This window comes from Anoplopoma fimbria, chromosome 20 (assembly GCF_027596085.1).
Source record: "Anoplopoma fimbria isolate UVic2021 breed Golden Eagle Sablefish chromosome 20, Afim_UVic_2022, whole genome shotgun sequence".
NCBI classification, from domain to species: Eukaryota; Metazoa; Chordata; class Actinopteri; order Perciformes; family Anoplopomatidae; genus Anoplopoma; species Anoplopoma fimbria.
Window position 1 is genome coordinate 17,511,877 of NC_072468.1, and position 19,118 is coordinate 17,530,994.

At 40.7% G+C, this 19,118-nt stretch overlaps 2 protein-coding genes and 17 non-coding genes across 20 annotated transcripts; 17 read left to right on the forward strand and 2 right to left on the reverse strand.

The window, feature by feature from the left end:
* The first annotated feature begins 278 nt into the window (after positions 1-278).
* Positions 279-397, forward strand: LOC129110317 (5S ribosomal RNA). Its single transcript, XR_008532186.1, has one exon. It is a non-coding gene; the product is annotated as a 5S ribosomal RNA (ribosomal RNA).
* A 342-nt stretch (positions 398-739) lies between these two features.
* LOC129110318 (5S ribosomal RNA) lies at positions 740-858 on the forward strand. The gene has a single exon (XR_008532187.1). It is a non-coding gene; the product is annotated as a 5S ribosomal RNA (ribosomal RNA).
* Positions 859-1,198: 340 nt separating this feature from the next.
* LOC129110319 (5S ribosomal RNA) lies at positions 1,199-1,317 on the forward strand. Its single transcript, XR_008532188.1, has one exon. It is a non-coding gene; the product is annotated as a 5S ribosomal RNA (ribosomal RNA).
* Positions 1,318-1,657: 340 nt separating this feature from the next.
* LOC129110320 (5S ribosomal RNA) lies at positions 1,658-1,776 on the forward strand. The gene has a single exon (XR_008532189.1). It is a non-coding gene; the product is annotated as a 5S ribosomal RNA (ribosomal RNA).
* A 342-nt stretch (positions 1,777-2,118) lies between these two features.
* LOC129110321 (5S ribosomal RNA) lies at positions 2,119-2,237 on the forward strand. Its single transcript, XR_008532190.1, has one exon. It is a non-coding gene; the product is annotated as a 5S ribosomal RNA (ribosomal RNA).
* A 344-nt stretch (positions 2,238-2,581) lies between these two features.
* On the forward strand, positions 2,582-2,700 carry LOC129110323 (5S ribosomal RNA). The gene has a single exon (XR_008532191.1). It is a non-coding gene; the product is annotated as a 5S ribosomal RNA (ribosomal RNA).
* Positions 2,701-3,041: 341 nt separating this feature from the next.
* LOC129110324 (5S ribosomal RNA) lies at positions 3,042-3,160 on the forward strand. Its single transcript, XR_008532192.1, has one exon. It is a non-coding gene; the product is annotated as a 5S ribosomal RNA (ribosomal RNA).
* A 342-nt stretch (positions 3,161-3,502) lies between these two features.
* On the forward strand, positions 3,503-3,621 carry LOC129110325 (5S ribosomal RNA). Its single transcript, XR_008532193.1, has one exon. It is a non-coding gene; the product is annotated as a 5S ribosomal RNA (ribosomal RNA).
* A 342-nt stretch (positions 3,622-3,963) lies between these two features.
* LOC129110326 (5S ribosomal RNA) lies at positions 3,964-4,082 on the forward strand. The gene has a single exon (XR_008532194.1). It is a non-coding gene; the product is annotated as a 5S ribosomal RNA (ribosomal RNA).
* A 342-nt stretch (positions 4,083-4,424) lies between these two features.
* On the forward strand, positions 4,425-4,543 carry LOC129110327 (5S ribosomal RNA). Its single transcript, XR_008532195.1, has one exon. It is a non-coding gene; the product is annotated as a 5S ribosomal RNA (ribosomal RNA).
* A 342-nt stretch (positions 4,544-4,885) lies between these two features.
* On the forward strand, positions 4,886-5,004 carry LOC129110330 (5S ribosomal RNA). The gene has a single exon (XR_008532197.1). It is a non-coding gene; the product is annotated as a 5S ribosomal RNA (ribosomal RNA).
* Positions 5,005-5,346: 342 nt separating this feature from the next.
* LOC129110331 (5S ribosomal RNA) lies at positions 5,347-5,465 on the forward strand. The gene has a single exon (XR_008532198.1). It is a non-coding gene; the product is annotated as a 5S ribosomal RNA (ribosomal RNA).
* A 342-nt stretch (positions 5,466-5,807) lies between these two features.
* LOC129110332 (5S ribosomal RNA) lies at positions 5,808-5,926 on the forward strand. Its single transcript, XR_008532199.1, has one exon. It is a non-coding gene; the product is annotated as a 5S ribosomal RNA (ribosomal RNA).
* Positions 5,927-6,268: 342 nt separating this feature from the next.
* On the forward strand, positions 6,269-6,387 carry LOC129110333 (5S ribosomal RNA). Its single transcript, XR_008532200.1, has one exon. It is a non-coding gene; the product is annotated as a 5S ribosomal RNA (ribosomal RNA).
* A 342-nt stretch (positions 6,388-6,729) lies between these two features.
* On the forward strand, positions 6,730-6,848 carry LOC129110334 (5S ribosomal RNA). Its single transcript, XR_008532201.1, has one exon. It is a non-coding gene; the product is annotated as a 5S ribosomal RNA (ribosomal RNA).
* Positions 6,849-7,190: 342 nt separating this feature from the next.
* Positions 7,191-7,309, forward strand: LOC129110335 (5S ribosomal RNA). Its single transcript, XR_008532202.1, has one exon. It is a non-coding gene; the product is annotated as a 5S ribosomal RNA (ribosomal RNA).
* Positions 7,310-7,742: 433 nt separating this feature from the next.
* On the reverse strand, positions 7,743-13,095 carry styk1b (serine/threonine/tyrosine kinase 1b). Its single transcript, XM_054621642.1, has 9 exons — positions 13,041-13,095; positions 12,694-12,864; positions 11,389-11,721; positions 11,078-11,259; positions 10,869-10,943; positions 9,229-9,437; positions 9,051-9,091; positions 8,627-8,723; positions 7,743-8,541 (listed from the first exon to the last, which is right to left on the reverse strand). Exons 1-9 carry the CDS (start codon positions 13,093-13,095, stop codon positions 8,349-8,351), a joined length of 1,356 nt encoding a protein of 451 aa, XP_054477617.1. The 3' UTR covers positions 7,743-8,348.
* On the forward strand, positions 10,044-10,162 carry LOC129110336 (5S ribosomal RNA). The gene has a single exon (XR_008532203.1). It is a non-coding gene; the product is annotated as a 5S ribosomal RNA (ribosomal RNA).
* A 3,200-nt stretch (positions 13,096-16,295) lies between the features above and the next one.
* On the reverse strand, positions 16,296-18,712 carry LOC129109575 (glutathione S-transferase kappa 1-like). Of its 2 annotated transcripts, XM_054621678.1 has the most exons (8): positions 18,483-18,712; positions 18,271-18,394; positions 18,087-18,168; positions 17,480-17,608; positions 17,169-17,314; positions 16,960-17,076; positions 16,769-16,862; positions 16,297-16,625 (listed from the first exon to the last, which is right to left on the reverse strand). In XM_054621678.1, exons 2-8 carry the CDS (start codon positions 18,337-18,339, stop codon positions 16,576-16,578), a joined length of 687 nt encoding a protein of 228 aa, XP_054477653.1. In that variant the 5' UTR covers positions 18,340-18,394; positions 18,483-18,712; the 3' UTR covers positions 16,297-16,575. The 2 variants fall into 2 exon arrangements, with proteins under 2 accessions (XP_054477654.1, XP_054477653.1); XM_054621679.1 differs by lacking the exon at positions 18,483-18,712 and having other exon boundaries at positions 16,296-16,625; positions 18,271-18,342.
* Positions 18,713-19,118: the final 406 nt, after the last annotated feature.

Below are 19,118 nucleotides of genomic sequence, written 5' to 3' on the forward strand. Positions count from 1 at the left end.
TGTATCTTTTTCATTTTCTACTACAATCACAATTATTTTGCCATGGATATGATATAGTTTTAGTAGCTTTAATCAACTTAACTACCTGAAAACAGGTATTCCTTGTGGTTTGCTCCTTCAAGGGCTGAGTGGAAGTGCTCTGTGTACATGTATGCAGAACAACCAATAACCACTACATTTGTGATATTCACCTTTTACTGCACTACAGTTGTAGAGACAAAAGAGCAGAGCCCGGTGCTACAGTGTCTTTATAAGGCCCTTTGGTAGGCTCAGTTTTCGCTTACGGCCATACCACCCTGAACACGCCCGATCTCGTCTGATCTCGGAAGCTAAGCAGGGTCGGGCCTGGTCAGTACTTGGATGGGAGACCGCCTGGGAATACCAGGTGCTGTAAGCTTTTTTCACTTTGTCGCCTACTATTTTAATTACATCATTTCCCCACTTCTCAAAAGATTACTTTTGTATCTTTTTCATTTTCTACTACAATCACAATTATTTTGCCATGGATATGATATAGTTTTAGTAGCTTTAATCAACTTAACTACCTGAAAACAGGTATTCCTTGTGGTTTGCTCCTTCAAGGGCTGAGTGGAAGTGCTCTGTGTACATGTATGCAGAACAACCAATAACCACTACATTTGTGATATTCACCTTTTTACTGCACTACAGTTGTAGAGACAAAAGAGCAGAGCCCGGTGCTACAGTGTCTTTATAAGGCCCTTTGGTAGGCTCAGTTTTCGCTTACGGCCATACCACCCTGAACACGCCCGATCTCGTCTGATCTCGGAAGCTAAGCAGGGTCGGGCCTGGTCAGTACTTGGATGGGAGACCGCCTGGGAATACCAGGTGCTGTAAGCTTTTTTCACTTTGTCGCCTACTATTTTAATTACATCATTTCCCCACTTCTCAAAAGATTACTTTTGTTCTTTTTCATTTTCTACTACAATCACAATTATTTTGCCATGGATATGATATAGTTTTAGTAGCTTTAATCAACTTAACTACCTGAAAACAGGTATTCCTTGTGGTTTGCTCCTTCAAGGGCTGAGTGGAAGTGCTCTGTGTACATGTATGCAGAACAACCAATAACCACTACATTTGTGATATTCACCTTTTACTGCACTACAGTTGTAGAGACAAAAGAGCAGAGCCCGGTGCTACAGTGTCTTTATAAGGCCCTTTGGTAGGCTCAGTTTTCGCTTACGGCCATACCACCCTGAACACGCCCGATCTCGTCTGATCTCGGAAGCTAAGCAGGGTCGGGCCTGGTCAGTACTTGGATGGGAGACCGCCTGGGAATACCAGGTGCTGTAAGCTTTTTCACTTTGTCGCCTACTATTTTAATTACATCATTTCCCCACTTCTCAAAAGATTACTTTTGTATCTTTTTCATTTTCTACTACAATCACAATTATTTTGCCATGGATATGATATAGTTTTAGTAGCTTTAATCAACTTAACTACCTGAAAACAGGTATTCCTTGTGGTTTGCTCCTTCAAGGGCTGAGTGGAAGTGCTCTGTGTACATGTATGCAGAACAACCAATAACCACTACATTTGTGATATTCACCTTTTACTGCACTACAGTTGTAGAGACAAAAGAGCAGAGCCCGGTGCTACAGTGTCTTTATAAGGCCCTTTGGTAGGCTCAGTTTTCGCTTACGGCCATACCACCCTGAACACGCCCGATCTCGTCTGATCTCGGAAGCTAAGCAGGGTCGGGCCTGGTCAGTACTTGGATGGGAGACCGCCTGGGAATACCAGGTGCTGTAAGCTTTTTTCACTTTGTCGCCTACTATTTTAATTACATCATTTCCCCACTTCTCAAAAGATTACTTTTGTATCTTTTTCATTTTCTACTACAATCACAATTATTTTGCCATGGATATGATATAGTTTTAGTAGCTTTAATCAACTTAACTACCTGAAAACAGGTATTCCTTGTGGTTTGCTCCTTCAAGGGCTGAGTGGAAGTGCTCTGTGTACATGTATGCAGAACAACCAATAACCACTACATTTGTGATATTCACCTTTTTACTGCACTACAGTTGTAGAGACAAAAGAGCAGAGCCCGGTGCTACAGTGTCTTTATAAGGCCCTTTGGTAGGCTCAGTTTTCGCTTACGGCCATACCACCCTGAACACGCCCGATCTCGTCTGATCTCGGAAGCTAAGCAGGGTCGGGCCTGGTCAGTACTTGGATGGGAGACCGCCTGGGAATACCAGGTGCTGTAAGCTTTTTTCACTTTGTCGCCTACTATTTTAATTACATCATTTCCCCACTTCTCAAAAGATTACTTTTGTATCTTTTTCATTTTCTACTACAATCAAAATTATTTTGCCATGGATATGATATAGTTTTAGTAGCTTTAATCAACTTAACTACCTGAAAACAGGTATTCCTTGTGGTTTGCTCCTTCAAGGCTGAGTGGAAGTGCTCTGTGTACATGTATGCAGAACAACCAATAACCACTACATTTGTGATATTCACCTTTTTGATACTGCACTACAGTTGTAGAGACAAAAGAGCAGAGCCCGGTGCTACAGTGTCTTTATAAGGCCCTTTGGTAGGCTCAGTTTTCGCTTACGGCCATACCACCCTGAACACGCCCGATCTCGTCTGATCTCGGAAGCTAAGCAGGGTCGGGCCTGGTCAGTACTTGGATGGGAGACCGCCTGGGAATACCAGGTGCTGTAAGCTTTTTTCACTTTGTCGCCTACTATTTTAATTACATCATTTCCCCACTTCTCAAAAGATTACTTTTGTATCTTTTTCATTTTCTACTACAATCACAATTATTTTGCCATGGATATGATATAGTTTTAGTAGCTTTAATCAACTTAACTACCTGAAAACAGGTATTCCTTGTGGTTTGCTCCTTCAAGGGCTGAGTGGAAGTGCTCTGTGTACATGTATGCAGAACAACCAATAACCACTACATTTGTGATATTCACCTTTTACTGCACTACAGTTGTAGAGACAAAAGAGCAGAGCCCGGTGCTACAGTGTCTTTATAAGGCCCTTTGGTAGGCTCAGTTTTCGCTTACGGCCATACCACCCTGAACACGCCCGATCTCGTCTGATCTCGGAAGCTAAGCAGGGTCGGGCCTGGTCAGTACTTGGATGGGAGACCGCCTGGGAATACCAGGTGCTGTAAGCTTTTTTCACTTTGTCGCCTACTATTTTAATTACATCATTTCCCCACTTCTCAAAAGATTACTTTTGTATCTTTTTCATTTTCTACTACAATCACAATTATTTTGCCATGGATATGATATAGTTTTAGTAGCTTTAATCAACTTAACTACCTGAAAACAGGTATTCCTTGTGGTTTGCTCCTTCAAGGGCTGAGTGGAAGTGCTCTGTGTACATGTATGCAGAACAACCAATAACCACTACATTTGTGATATTCACCTTTTTACTGCACTACAGTTGTAGAGACAAAAGAGCAGAGCCCGGTGCTACAGTGTCTTTATAAGGCCCTTTGGTAGGCTCAGTTTTCGCTTACGGCCATACCACCCTGAACACGCCCGATCTCGTCTGATCTCGGAAGCTAAGCAGGGTCGGGCCTGGTCAGTACTTGGATGGGAGACCGCCTGGGAATACCAGGTGCTGTAAGCTTTTTTCACTTTGTCGCCTACTATTTTAATTACATCATTTCCCCACTTCTCAAAAGATTACTTTTGTATCTTTTTCATTTTCTACTACAATCACAATTATTTTGCCATGGATATGATATAGTTTTAGTAGCTTTAATCAACTTAACTACCTGAAAACAGGTATTCCTTGTGGTTTGCTCCTTCAAGGGCTGAGTGGAAGTGCTCTGTGTACATGTATGCAGAACAACCAATAACCACTACATTTGTGATATTCACCTTTGTACTGCACTACAGTTGTAGAGACAAAAGAGCAGAGCCCGGTGCTACAGTGTCTTTATAAGGCCCTTTGGTAGGCTCAGTTTTCGCTTACGGCCATACCACCCTGAACACGCCCGATCTCGTCTGATCTCGGAAGCTAAGCAGGGTCGGGCCTGGTCAGTACTTGGATGGGAGACCGCCTGGGAATACCAGGTGCTGTAAGCTTTTTTCACTTTGTCGCCTACTATTTTAATTACATCATTTCCCCACTTCTCAAAAGATTACTTTTGTATCTTTTTCATTTTCTACTACAATCACAATTATTTTGCCATGGATATGATATAGTTTTAGTAGCTTTAATCAACTTAACTACCTGAAAACAGGTATTCCTTGTGGTTTGCTCCTTCAAGGGCTGAGTGGAAGTGCTCTGTGTACATGTATGCAGAACAACCAATAACCACTACATTTGTGATATTCACCTTTTTACTGCACTACAGTTGTAGAGACAAAAGAGCAGAGCCCGGTGCTACAGTGTCTTTATAAGGCCCTTTGGTAGGCTCAGTTTTCGCTTACGGCCATACCACCCTGAACACGCCCGATCTCGTCTGATCTCGGAAGCTAAGCAGGGTCGGGCCTGGTCAGTACTTGGATGGGAGACCGCCTGGGAATACCAGGTGCTGTAAGCTTTTTTCACTTTGTCGCCTACTATTTTAATTACATCATTTCCCCACTTCTCAAAAGATTACTTTTGTATCTTTTTCATTTTCTACTACAATCACAATTATTTTGCCATGGATATGATATAGTTTTAGTAGCTTTAATCAACTTAACTACCTGAAAACAGGTATTCCTTGTGGTTTGCTCCTTCAAGGGCTGAGTGGAAGTGCTCTGTGTACATGTATGCAGAACAACCAATAACCACTACATTTGTGATATTCACCTTTTTACTGCACTACAGTTGTAGAGACAAAAGAGCAGAGCCCGGTGCTACAGTGTCTTTATAAGGCCCTTTGGTAGGCTCAGTTTTCGCTTACGGCCATACCACCCTGAACACGCCCGATCTCGTCTGATCTCGGAAGCTAAGCAGGGTCGGGCCTGGTCAGTACTTGGATGGGAGACCGCCTGGGAATACCAGGTGCTGTAAGCTTTTTTCACTTTGTCGCCTACTATTTTAATTACATCATTTCCCCACTTCTCAAAAGATTACTTTTGTATCTTTTTCATTTTCTACTACAATCACAATTATTTTGCCATGGATATGATATAGTTTTAGTAGCTTTAATCAACTTAACTACCTGAAAACAGGTATTCCTTGTGGTTTGCTCCTTCAAGGGCTGAGTGGAAGTGCTCTGTGTACATGTATGCAGAACAACCAATAACCACTACATTTGTGATATTCACCTTTTTACTGCACTACAGTTGTAGAGACAAAAGAGCAGAGCCCGGTGCTACAGTGTCTTTATAAGGCCCTTTGGTAGGCTCAGTTTTCGCTTACGGCCATACCACCCTGAACACGCCCGATCTCGTCTGATCTCGGAAGCTAAGCAGGGTCGGGCCTGGTCAGTACTTGGATGGGAGACCGCCTGGGAATACCAGGTGCTGTAAGCTTTTTTCACTTTGTCGCCTACTATTTTAATTACATCATTTCCCCACTTCTCAAAAGATTACTTTTGTATCTTTTTCATTTTCTACTACAATCACAATTATTTTGCCATGGATATGATATAGTTTTAGTAGCTTTAATCAACTTAACTACCTGAAAACAGGTATTCCTTGTGGTTTGCTCCTTCAAGGGCTGAGTGGAAGTGCTCTGTGTACATGTATGCAGAACAACCAATAACCACTACATTTGTGATATTCACCTTTTTACTGCACTACAGTTGTAGAGACAAAAGAGCAGAGCCCGGTGCTACAGTGTCTTTATAAGGCCCTTTGGTAGGCTCAGTTTTCGCTTACGGCCATACCACCCTGAACACGCCCGATCTCGTCTGATCTCGGAAGCTAAGCAGGGTCGGGCCTGGTCAGTACTTGGATGGGAGACCGCCTGGGAATACCAGGTGCTGTAAGCTTTTTTCACTTTGTCGCCTACTATTTTAATTACATCATTTCCCCACTTCTCAAAAGATTACTTTTGTATCTTTTTCATTTTCTACTACAATCACAATTATTTTGCCATGGATATGATATAGTTTTAGTAGCTTTAATCAACTTAACTACCTGAAAACAGGTATTCCTTGTGGTTTGCTCCTTCAAGGGCTGAGTGGAAGTGCTCTGTGTACATGTATGCAGAACAACCAATAACCACTACATTTGTGATATTCACCTTTTTACTGCACTACAGTTGTAGAGACAAAAGAGCAGAGCCCGGTGCTACAGTGTCTTTATAAGGCCCTTTGGTAGGCTCAGTTTTCGCTTACGGCCATACCACCCTGAACACGCCCGATCTCGTCTGATCTCGGAAGCTAAGCAGGGTCGGGCCTGGTCAGTACTTGGATGGGAGACCGCCTGGGAATACCAGGTGCTGTAAGCTTTTTTCACTTTGTCGCCTACTATTTTAATTACATCATTTCCCCACTTCTCAAAAGATTACTTTTGTATCTTTTTCATTTTCTACTACAATCACAATTATTTTGCCATGGATATGATATAGTTTTAGTAGCTTTAATCAACTTAACTACCTGAAAACAGGTATTCCTTGTGGTTTGCTCCTTCAAGGGCTGAGTGGAAGTGCTCTGTGTACATGTATGCAGAACAACCAATAACCACTACATTTGTGATATTCACCTTTTTACTGCACTACAGTTGTAGAGACAAAAGAGCAGAGCCCGGTGCTACAGTGTCTTTATAAGGCCCTTTGGTAGGCTCAGTTTTCGCTTACGGCCATACCACCCTGAACACGCCCGATCTCGTCTGATCTCGGAAGCTAAGCAGGGTCGGGCCTGGTCAGTACTTGGATGGGAGACCGCCTGGGAATACCAGGTGCTGTAAGCTTTTTTCACTTTGTCGCCTACTATTTTAATTACATCATTTCCCCACTTCTCAAAAGATTACTTTTGTATCTTTTTCATTTTCTACTACAATAACAATTATTTTGCCATGGATATGATATAGTTTTAGTAGCTTTAATCAACTTAACTACCTGAAAACAGGTATTCCTTGTGGTTTGCTCCTTCAAGGGCTGAGTGGAAGTGCTCTGTGTACATGTATGCAGAACAACCAATAACCACTACATTTGTGATATTCACCTTTTTACTGCACTACAGTTGTAGAGACAAAAGAGCAGAGCCCGGTGCTACAGTGTCTTTATAAGGCCCTTTGGTAGGCTCAGTTTTCGCTTACGGCCATACCACCCTGAACACGCCCGATCTCGTCTGATCTCGGAAGCTAAGCAGGGTCGGGCCTGGTCAGTACTTGGATGGGAGACCGCCTGGGAATACCAGGTGCTGTAAGCTTTTTTTCCACTCCTGTTCACACACAGCAGAGGGCGCTACTGCTTCTTCAGTGGACACCTAAATGCAATTTCGCCTCTTGGTCTGTCGGTGGCTTTGTCGCCTAGTATTTTAATTACTTCATTTTACCACTTCTCAGAAGTTTACTTTTGTATCTTTTACATTTTCTACTGCAATAAAAAATATTTTTACATGGATATGATGTAGTTTTAGTAACTTTTATCAACTTAACTACCTGAAAACAGGTATTCCTTGTGGTTTGCTCCCTCAAGGGCTGAGTGGAAGTGCTCTGTGTGCATGTATGCAGAACAACCAATAAACAATACCTGTTAATGGACCTCTGTACGTGTATGTTTTCAATACAGTCATGATGCCACTTGAAAATGAAAAAGATTGTTGTTGAACTTGCATATTTTTATTCACATTGAAAGTTGCGTAAACAGTTTGAACTCATTTGTTGCTCACAGATGTTCACATGAGCTGAGCTTATAGAAAAGACAGTGATCAATAATAGCATAAATACCTTCTATCTGCCCTTCATTTCCACAGCTTCCAAATATAGAACCACACAAAACGTGGTAATAGCATATATTAAATCTGTCAATATACATTTGCTTCTACAAGATCTGTAAACCGTCATAAGTTGACAGTATCGACTACAAGTTCAGAATGCAGCGGCTGTACATTGATCAAGTTTACATATCTGAAAGAGTACTATTACAAAATAACTGCTTGTTATTCCCTTGCTAAACCTCAAAGACTTAGGTATTTACACATATTTATGAGGTCTTACTTAAAGGACAGTGAATGGTTCCCAGAAGTTAACCTATTTGGCATACAGTTTTTTTTTGTTTGTTTCCGAACCTGAAGTAGTAGAATACATTACAAAAATGAAAGAACAGTTTTAGTGCCCAAAGCTCTCATAAACACAGTTTGAACACTTTTATTGCACCTGGCAGATATTGTTTGATAGAAGTGCACCGATGGGGTACCACTGGAGAGAAAAGTGCAATTTATTTTGCTGACATCGGCAGAAAACTGATCAGAAAACCGTGTAGCTGTTGGTTTCCCCGAATCCTGCTTCCTGCAGGTACTGCTCGATGTTAACCGTCCCAGACACCTTGAGGACTTTGTCAGAGGCATTTTTCTCTGCTGAGAGGATCTTGCGGCTCACTTCAGCCAGAGAGGGTCGATCCTGATCTTTCCACTGGCAGCAACCCTTAATGATGGAGTGCCTGAGAGATTGAAGCACATTTGTTAAAGAGGGAAATGCCAGTAAGTTTGATTTTGTGTTATGTAGAGCATGGAGTGGATACTTACAGCGTGTTGGAACAGTTTGAAGGTTTTTTCAGACTTTTCCCTCGTTGATGAAACTGCAGAAGCTCATTAACTGAGATTTCTGCAAACGGAGCTTCACCTGGAAAGAAAAGAGCAAATGTTGTAGGTAGGAGGGGCGATATCAAGCTATATGTACTCTTACATTGTCATATCAATATATGTTGTGTTATATCGTAACTTTTCTGGGAAATCTATTTGTATTGGTGTTTTTTTGGCTTTGAGAAATACTTTAGAAATGACTTCTTCACATTGATGAAGAAATCATATTAAAATCTAATATTTCAATAACATAGTCCTGTCGGGTTTGCATTAGCTACAAACCAGAGATACTGCATTAAAGTGAGAGATTGTTATAGGCTTATCCATCAATTATGACTTATGTTGCCAAGACTTAAAATCCACTTACCCAGTGTTGCCATTTCATACAGTAAGATGCCAAATGACCAACTAGAAAGAGGAACACACAGAGGCAAATTACTGTTACAATCTTTCATTCTGTAAATGCTCTTAATAATATACTCAGCATTATATAAATAATCAGGCAGCATATGTGTTTGAGGATGTAAAAAACCGGAAAAACTCACATGTCGCTGCTCTGACTGGCAGGTCTCCTGGCTAGCAGCTCTGGTGCCTGCCATTTCTTCATGCCGGGATCATCTCTCTGCGTGGCTCCCTGGTTCTTCCTAGTGTAGACCCCATGCAGGCCCCAAAGCTTTGCAGTGGACTCCTTGGTGACCAGTACGCTGCGGGCACGAATGTTTCCGTGGAGAAGGTCTTTGTTGTGAAGGAACTCCTGATTGCGCAATAAGACATGGGGCATCTCAGGATTAAACACATAAACCTGTGCAACCAATGTCAATTCAGTCATCACTGTTGACAAGAAGTAAATATGTAAAGGTCTCCCTGAAACCTGAGAAACAGTTTTTAGACCATCTGTTTTAGATAGTATGTTTCGTGGTAGGTAGCTTTTTCACTCCTCTTTACAAAAATCAAAGGGCGATGCTGCTTTTTCAGTGGACACAGACAGGCTCGGATGGAAATAGGTAGATCATGACTTGCCGGTATAGAAATGACACAAGTCCAGTTAGATGATGACTTTCATCATTCCTAAGATCACTGATCATTTCCTTACAAACATGCACTCGCATGGTGTTACTGTGAGTGGCAAATGCATAATCATTTTTTTTATGTTATGCCAAGGTATACTACATTTCAGCTGTAAATATTCGCCTTTTTACTGCACTACATTTGTGATCCTTAGAGCCACTTTGTAGATCCTGATTTGATAATAAGAAGCCGTGAGTATTCCAGGCAGTCTGCACGCGCTCCCTGTATAGACAAAAAAGCAGAGCCCGGTGCTACAGTGTCTTTATAAGGCCCTTTGGTAGGCTCAGTTTTCGCTTACGGCCATACCACCCTGAACACGCCCGATCTCGTCTGATCTCGGAAGCTAAGCAGGGTCGGGCCTGGTCAGTACTTGGATGGGAGACCGCCTGGGAATACCAGGTGCTGTAAGCTTTTTTTCCACTCCTGTTCACACACAGCAGAGGGCGCTACTGCTTCTTCAGTGGACACCTAAATGCAATTTCGCCTCTTGGTCTGTCGGTGGCTTTGTCCATCACTTAGGTCCATGAAAAACTGAAAAATCCTTTTTGGTGGTTTGCCACTGTTTTAGTTTCATGTTTCCCATATAGTGAATCATAATGAGAGGTGGCATCCTGATTTTTTACATGTAGCACCACATTTGTAGTTTTAAATGAAAGTAAAAAAAATGAAATTCCCATCAGCCTCAGCTCAACTGTGTTAAATGCTGGTTGGCAAATGTTAGCATTGCTAACACGTCTAAAGAACTTGGTGAACATTACATGCACAAGGTTAGCATTATCTGCTAACATTAGCATGTTGCCATCATCACTGTGAGAATATGAGCATTCTGGTGTTAGCATTTAACTTAAAGTACAGCCTCCAGAGCTGCTAGCATTGCTTTAGGCTACAGGCTATTCTCAGACATCCACAAAGTAAGAGTAATGAGACAATGACACAAAAACGAAGGAAAATTGTATTTCAGTCATATTTTGGATTGTCAGGTGGGTGCGTGACATGATGAAGGATTAGTAACCCTGCCCGTGCTGAGATGGGTCAGGACGGGGTTCGTGTATGTCAGTGATTTGAAAGTCAAATTTGTGGTGTAAAAAGGTGAAGACATGTTGGTTAGCATACTGACCAGTGCTGAAGCCACCTGTTTGGCCATGGTAAATATTCGTCTTTCAGTCATCTCACATGGAGGATCCACATGCTCCTGAAATTATTAAACACAAGGAGAAGTTGAAAATATATATATATATTTTTGCATTCAATACAGTGTATGTTAATGCTTGAAGTGAGGTAACACACATGGCAGCAGAGAACTTTGCTGTAAAAAAAAAAGCATACCTCTCTGCATCTCCAAAGGAAGCTGAGCAGGTCTCTGTTCTCCAGCTCTTCCACGACTGTAACCAGAGGAGCTCGAAGTGAGACCACACCAAGAAGCTCTGGCAGGAAGGGATGTGGCCCCAGCTGGGCCAGGAAGGACGCAAAGCCCAGGAAGCTGTGTCTTTCTGTAGCATCAGCAGAGTCTGCAAAGGGGAAGAAGGAGAGTGAGAGGAGAGTAAAAAGAGGAACACTGCAGTTACAAAAACCATGTCCTAAAAAAATCAAATGAGACAATTAAGAGCTTCCATTTAATTAAGGTTTAACCATCTCACCTTTTAGGACTCGCAGCACAACATTCCTGTTTTCCATTCGGGCCCTGTAGAGGGACACAGAGGTGTCGGACCGCAGGGAGAAGGCCACAGGCAGAGGGGCGACCAGGTTGAAGGACTCAGGAAGCCTCTGACGGGGCAACTCCCTGGGCTGGACGATGGGAGTGAAATTGGGCTTGAAGGGCTGCGGTGGGGGGTTGGTTGGGCGGGAGGCTGTGGCCACAGACCTGGAGGGGTTTTTGGAGTGGTGCGAGGTGGGGGCGTTGAAGGTGGAGTAGGTACTGGGCATGTCCAACGCAATGCTCTCATGCTCCATGACATTGATACCTGGTGGAGCTATGGATGGAGAGTTAAGGAGAGACAGAGAGGGAGACAGGGAATAATTATCATTAAGGGAGAAGAAATGCAAATATTTACATGAGAGGAGGTTAATAGAACTATTTATCTTGGTGTGGTGCTGGAAAAAATGTCTAACTGAAACTTCATCATGTCCTTGCTTTCTGAAAAATCAAGAATGTTGCTCTAACTAATAGTAAATATGTACTAACTGTACATATTTACTATTAAAACACTGAGCATGTTATATTTATAGTAATATAACTGAGAAAGCCAGTTTGAATTGCTGATGTGTGGCTTTCCCACAGTATCTCACTTATGTCTGTCAAACAAAACATTTTATCTGAAGCCATTTTTGAAAGTGTGAATAACGAATATCATTCATTTACAGGCAAACATGGACTTTGAATAAAAAAGGCACAAAAACAAGTTGGGATAAAACTTCTTGTATGTAAATAGGCTGTTTAGTTTTATTTCTTACATTTTGTCTGTTGTATTTGTGTGTATGAAAAGTAAAACATTATTTTACAGCCTTAAAGGCTGGTTCTATAATAGTATTTTGAGTAACTACCACTATAAAATTCTATATTTTTAAAGGTGCCTGTGTCATATTCCTTGTATTTTTCATCCTGGCAGCTTTATAGTTTAACTATAGTGTTAAAATGGGAAAATAAATGACAAGTCAGACTTATAAGTGAGTTTGTGCTCAAAAACAATACCATAAGTGTGGAGTAGGGACAGTTTAAAAGACAAAAATGAATCCATAGAATGTCAGCTAAAGTTAAGCAAATTAACCTGGCCTCATAACTATATCACCTGGAAACTATAACACACAAAAACACACTAATGGAATCAGCTTGCTTTTTGTTGACAATGTAAATTACATGTATTTTTCCTGATATTGTGATCTGTGATTTCATTTATTTGGGCTTAAACAACCCTAACAAACTGGTGTCTTTTCCAGTGTCTTACCATCGATGCCATGCAGCACCCTCCTGGTGGTCGGCTTTGAGGCCTTTAGATGGATGCGATCGACTTTCTCTGGACAATAGCGCAGCAGGAGAATGAAGACCAGAGTGACCAGGAAGGCGGCCAGCAGCAGGACGGGCACAACGATCACCTCCTGCTCGTACACACGGATCTCTGCAAACAGGAGCAGACACGGGGAAACACCAGTCACTCAGCATGTCAGACACTGGGATCTCATAGTGGAATGGCATGTTTTCCTGTGAAGTCTGTGCTGGTATGTCATCTGTTCATCTGTCCTGACAAGGCCTCTAATGGCCAGACTATGCTGTCTCTGCTGATAGAAAACTTACCACAGATAGTATCTCCCTGCTTACAGCTGGAGTCGGCCTCTGATACTGAAGACATTCTGTCAAGTGTAAAAAAATAATATATAAATATGATGAAAGACATTTTTTTATTCACTTTAGTCCATTTCTCAAACACAGTTCACACAGTCATACTTTATAGTCAGTAGGTTTCTAGTACTTCTATATGCTTTATAGAAGTACTAGTACTGCTTTAAATCTTCATCTAATGGCTTCAGGATATTTTATATTTAGAGAAACAACACGTAACGTGACAACGGTAGTCCTGAAACCAATTTTGTCTCTGGGGCTGAATCTGTGAAGAGTAACATGACTCTTGGTGTCCAGTATGAGAAGGTGTTGGAGCGAGTATGTAACTGAGACCAGGAGCTTCAGATGTTGTATCACTGTGTCTGAGGGATGCCAAACTGACAATTCACTGAAATGTTTTCTCTATTTTGTAACATAAAAATCTTCAGATTACTCTCTAATTGAGAAATCTTTAAGCGGTTTATCTGAATTTAGAGCAGCTTTAAATGCAGTGTATAGTGACACTGGAGACACACATGGAAAATCCTTGTACGTCAGATACGAGATCTCTAAACCAGTTCATCTGCATTTTTTAAAACCCGTAATTGCAGGTGCTGTACTTCACACCCAAAGGGCAGATGTAAAAGGAAGCTCTGGATTGGACACATACAACTGATAGAAAATGTCAAAATCATCACAGAAAGACTGTAACCAGAGTGAGATACACAATTAAACCTTTTTTTTAAATGTATATTATGCATAGCCATTCGCTCACTCTACCTCAGATTAACAATATATTACATGACTTGAAAATCAGTTTAATAGTAAAATAGTAAAAAGTGTATAAAATTCATACCTCAGCTCCTTCAGTTTTGTCTTATTTCCCAAAAAATAAAATGTGAAATCCTGTTATTGCAGGCTCATGTTTCCCTCCTTCACACAGTCAGACACGTTTCATACATACTCCCAGCTGAATGTGTTGTCTGGGTTCAGCTGTGCGGTTCAGATCCTCATTGTGTTGTTTTTCTCAGGCGATTTGTCCGGCTCAGGGGATCAATGTGTTGCTCTCTGTTTGTCTATGTTCCACCTTGTGTGTGTGTTCTTAACCCCACCCTCCTCACCTACAGCTTCTCCCTCTTCTCTTCTATTTACCTCTTCCTTCTTCCTCCTTTTTTGTCACTCTCCGCTGTTTTTAGAAATGATGCATAACACTGATATAAGGTTCATGGAGATCCTCAGTCTCACCCTGCCTTTCTTTTAGAGTTTGCTCAACCACATTCTGTCATTGGCTGTTCCTCTGAAGTCGACATATGTCAGCTACTTCTGGCCCTGCCTTTCTCCTTTTTGTTTGGGGAAACTGGTCTTGCCGCTCTTTGTCATTTTTAGGCCCTTTGTTATGCATGTTTGGCCTTCATTGAACTGGAACTTGTATGACAAGCTTCGCTCTGGAGTATTTAGTCTACAGTGACATATTGCTTTACTTTCCAGGGACAGCCATTAAATGTAGATAAATAATCCTGCATCATGAACAATATATAAATAGTGTACTGTAAATTAAGAAAATGAATTATTGCAGGAGTGGAAGAAGTGAAATGTTGGACATTTTATGTCTTTGAGCCTCAAACACTTATCTAAAAGAAACCATCTCTGCAGTTTAAACACGTGACAGATAAAGAAAGTGACAAGGTGCCCAAACTAAACACAGATTTTTTGCCAATGGTAACAAGACAAAAAGATTGGGAACCACAGGTTGAATATTATTAAAATGTATTGTGTTTTTTGAGCGTATCATGTGTTTTTTTATGCTAAATGCTAAAGTGAAAATAAACGATTGTAGCTGTCAAATAAACTTAGCAGAATAAAAAGTACAATATTCACCATAAAAGTATAAAGTAGCATGAAATGGAAATATTGAAGTGCATTTACCTCAAACTTGTTTGAGGTAAATGCACTTTTCGGACAGTTCTTTTCGGACACAATTTAATACATTTAAGAAAGAATTGAAAAATGTCCACGCCTATAAATATTTGGACTTAAAGGGGAGGTTTCTTAAAATACAGTTGGGAATCAGATCAAAGCACATCCCTCACAAAAACATGTTTATGTGAATCAATATCACCCGGTGTGAGAAAAACACATCCTTTAAACTGCACTTTTTCTTATCTTTTATTGTATTTAATGACACTGTAATACGCTTGCATATTAATTGTATCTTTCACATTTCATTATTTCATCATATGAAACTATCCAGAAATATTATCTTTTCTGAAAATCATTGATAATTAAGCTTTTCATGTTGTGCCTGATTATTGTTATTTTGTTGTAGTGATTGGTAAATAGGGAGGCACTGCACACCTCTCCACCGCTTATCTTTATTTCTTAACCAGAATGGACCATTGTGATGTATTATTGATATGATTTCTATATAATCTGATGGTCAGTAGTTGAGCTACTCCATTTGACTGACTGACAATTAAAATGAAAAGTGTTATATATTGAGTATTTTGTTGCAATCCCATGTAATGACAGTTTGGATTTGATGTTTGATCTTTTTTTCATGAAGTAGGTTTTATCCAATCATCCATCATCCATAACCACATCCTGTTTATTGTTGCAATAGGGTGGAGTGAACCCCTGCTCTCATTGGTAAAGAGGAGGGTTACACCCACACAGCTCCTCAGTCTGGCACAATGCAAACACACAGACAACGATTCACCCACTAACAATAAAGCTCATGTGCACTTTAGTTTCCAATCGACTGCATATATTTGCACTGTGGGATGGAACTAGGCCTCCCCATCATATGAATTTAAACTCACTTGCTGTGAGGAATCCACTGAGCCAGAGATAGATGTATGATCAAAGTTATATTCATACAGTCAGTATGATGGTTTAACTGCTTGATTTAAGAATAACAGTTGAGATGAAAAGTTAATGGATTCATCCTGAGGGGGACATGAATAAATGTCTTGGCTATCCATCCCTTCTGTTGATACGTTTCACCACAACTACAAATGTCAATCTCATGGTGGCACTATAGCAATAATCAGGGGATCACCAACATCATAAGTATTCATCCTGTTGGGACCGTGAATGTTGATGACTGTCGTTGTTTTTGAGATATTTCAGTCAGGACCAAAGTGGTGGACCGACCGTCCCAACACTCATAGAGCCACGACACTAGCATGATCAAAAAATATGAAGTTATGTGTTACATCATGCAACAAATCACAAACACAATTGCATCCTTTTCCTAAATTTACCTTTTTTTATTAGACAAATTAAACAGATTATCATCTGGAAGCTGTCAATGTTCTTTTTAGTAGGCACAAAATTAACAGTACAATGATATTACATTATTTACACTACTATTTGTTATTAAGGCTATTGCAAAAATAATGCTTGGTTTCAGGGAGGACAGAAAATATAACACTTGAAGAATTAGATTAAACTCAAAGACATCATTATAATCTGTGAGCACAGTGTCAGGGTTTGAAGGCAGCTTTGTATCTCACAGCTTGGCAGCTGATTTGTCAGGCTGAGGTCCCAGCCACTTCTCCCCTGCAACAGAAAAAATAATGAGATTAGGCAAGAATCTAAAGCAGCTATGGCTATGTAAAGTGTAATTCTAATCTTTCTATTGTCACTATTGCATTACTTGTGTTCGTGTTTGTGAATGACGCACAGTACAAGAGTTTTCTCACCAATGCAGTGAGCCATGAGCTCAAATCTGTCAGATCCAAAAAACATATCTGGCTTTCCATTTACATGACAAACTACCATGGGGAAGCCAAATGCCTGGGAAGACACATTTGGAGAAAATTTTGGTCATTACATTGTGATATCTCGTCTCTCTTTTGCCTGAATCTACAAGTAGAACTGAAGGACAACTGACCCCATAATCCAGTGCATTCTGTGTTGCACTTTTGAGCTTGTCTTTGATCTCCTTTGAGGTGGACAGCTGCAGCACTTCTTTAATCTCGCTGTCAGACAGTCCTGCTTTCATCGCTGCCTGCACAAACAAAAAAAATGACAAATGCGGCGACAACTCTAAACGGTGTTTCTAAATCTTCTCAAATACAACCAGGCTGGATATGCTGGTACCTCAGACAACGATGCAGGTTCTGTGATGTCTTTGTCCTCACTCCAGATCCTTCTCCACAGCTCCCGGGACACACGCACCACCTGCTCGTCTCCACCCTTCTCCCTCTCTTGTACTGCTGTCACAAATCGCATCGCAGACAAGGAGCCTCGGAGAATAAAACAGGAAAAGACCTCAAACTTCCTGCATTATTAGCGTTGATGAAATAGTACCACCACTATCTTGTACAAGGCTGGATAAGCAACTTGATCCAGCCATGGTTCAATCAATACATATAACATCACTGATCCCATCAGATCCTGCTTGTAGGTACCTTTTTGGAACATGGCCTCAAAGGGGTCAGATGGAGCCTGCAAGGGAACCCCAAAATACCCTGACAAGCGATTCAGATCCTTGGTCATGTACAGGAATTTGTTTGGGACCAGACCAGGGGGCTTGTTTCCTGTCATGAAAGATAAATATTGTATGAAATGCAACAGTACTGACAGTATCCATGCAGATAGGAGTAAAAGTCCTGCATTCAATGTGTTACTTAAGTAGAAGTACAACAATTAGCATCAAAATACATCAAACATTTTAAGTACTCAATATAATTGGATTATAATTACTGATGCATTAATGTGTGTTACTTTAATGTTGCAGCAGGTGTTGCTTAATTACTTTAAATACTGCTAGCCCTTATCTTATTCTAACTTTTAATAAAACATGGTCATTTATTTGATTATATAGTATTAATCTGAATCCGCAAAGTATTAAATGTGGTGTAGTGATAAGTACTTTGAATCTGAAATGTAGAGGAATATTAGTGTTAAGTAGCAGAAAATGGACACACTAAAGTAAAGTGCAAGTAACTTAAAACTGTACTTCAGTACAATACTCGAGTAAATGTACTTAGTTACTTTCCACCACTGTTTACCTACCTGCCCCTTGCATGATACCACCCAGAAATGCAGGACGCAGTTTGAGCTCTATGTTCCACACGTGTCTGTAGCGGCACATGACCTAGAAACACAAACGATCCGTTTAAAGCTTATTTTTATAATTATTATTTTTTACCAAGTCTGTGTCTGTGTAATGGAAGCTCACATGCAAAAATAAACAAACCTCAAAGCCAAGCCAGGAGTACGGAGAAACCACATCGTAGAACAACTCGATCACTTTCTTGGATGTCATGTTCTGCAGAGGTCAGCGGCTCTTACTTGTATTTGAAGTGACACTGTGCGTAAAACTAACACAAAGTTAAAGTTCACACGAGTCGTCTCCTGCCCTTGCAAGCAGTGTCTGTGCACGGCGCAGTGTGTCAAAGTTCAACTAACCTGACGTGGTGAAAATCAGATCAGCAGCGTTATGTCACACACGTATCTCACCAACATACATCACTAACCCCTATCAGCGCAAAAATATGAATGAGATTCAGCTTCAAATTAGCCACAGTTTGCTAGAGCTAAAAAACAACACGGATATAAACAGTAACCGCGTCTGACCGCTAGGATTGTGGGTCTAAATAAACCAAACAAACCACCGCATTACTGCCCTCCTCTGGAGATACTGCAAATCGATCGCCTCCATCTTCTTCTTCTTCTACGCCGTCTGTCTGTTTCTTCTTCTTTGGATTTAATAGCGGTATTGGCTCAATGCCGCCATCTACTGGACTGGAGTGTGCAGCAGTATTAGTACCACATGAGCATTGAAGAACAGCATTTAAAAACGTTTACCTAATAAACCTCCTTTTTATGTTTTGTGTTATTGTCTGGATGTTTTGTTACACATGTTTCGGTCTAATTTGTTACCTTATTTGTACATTGCATTAACAAAAAAAGGGAAGAAAGAAATAAGTAGATTATTAAATGACAATACATTTTCAAGATGTATTCCCAATAATTAAGTTCAACTTTGAGGTACTTCTTCAAATATGCTGCATTTGAATGGAAATGTATCTATTTATTTAAAAT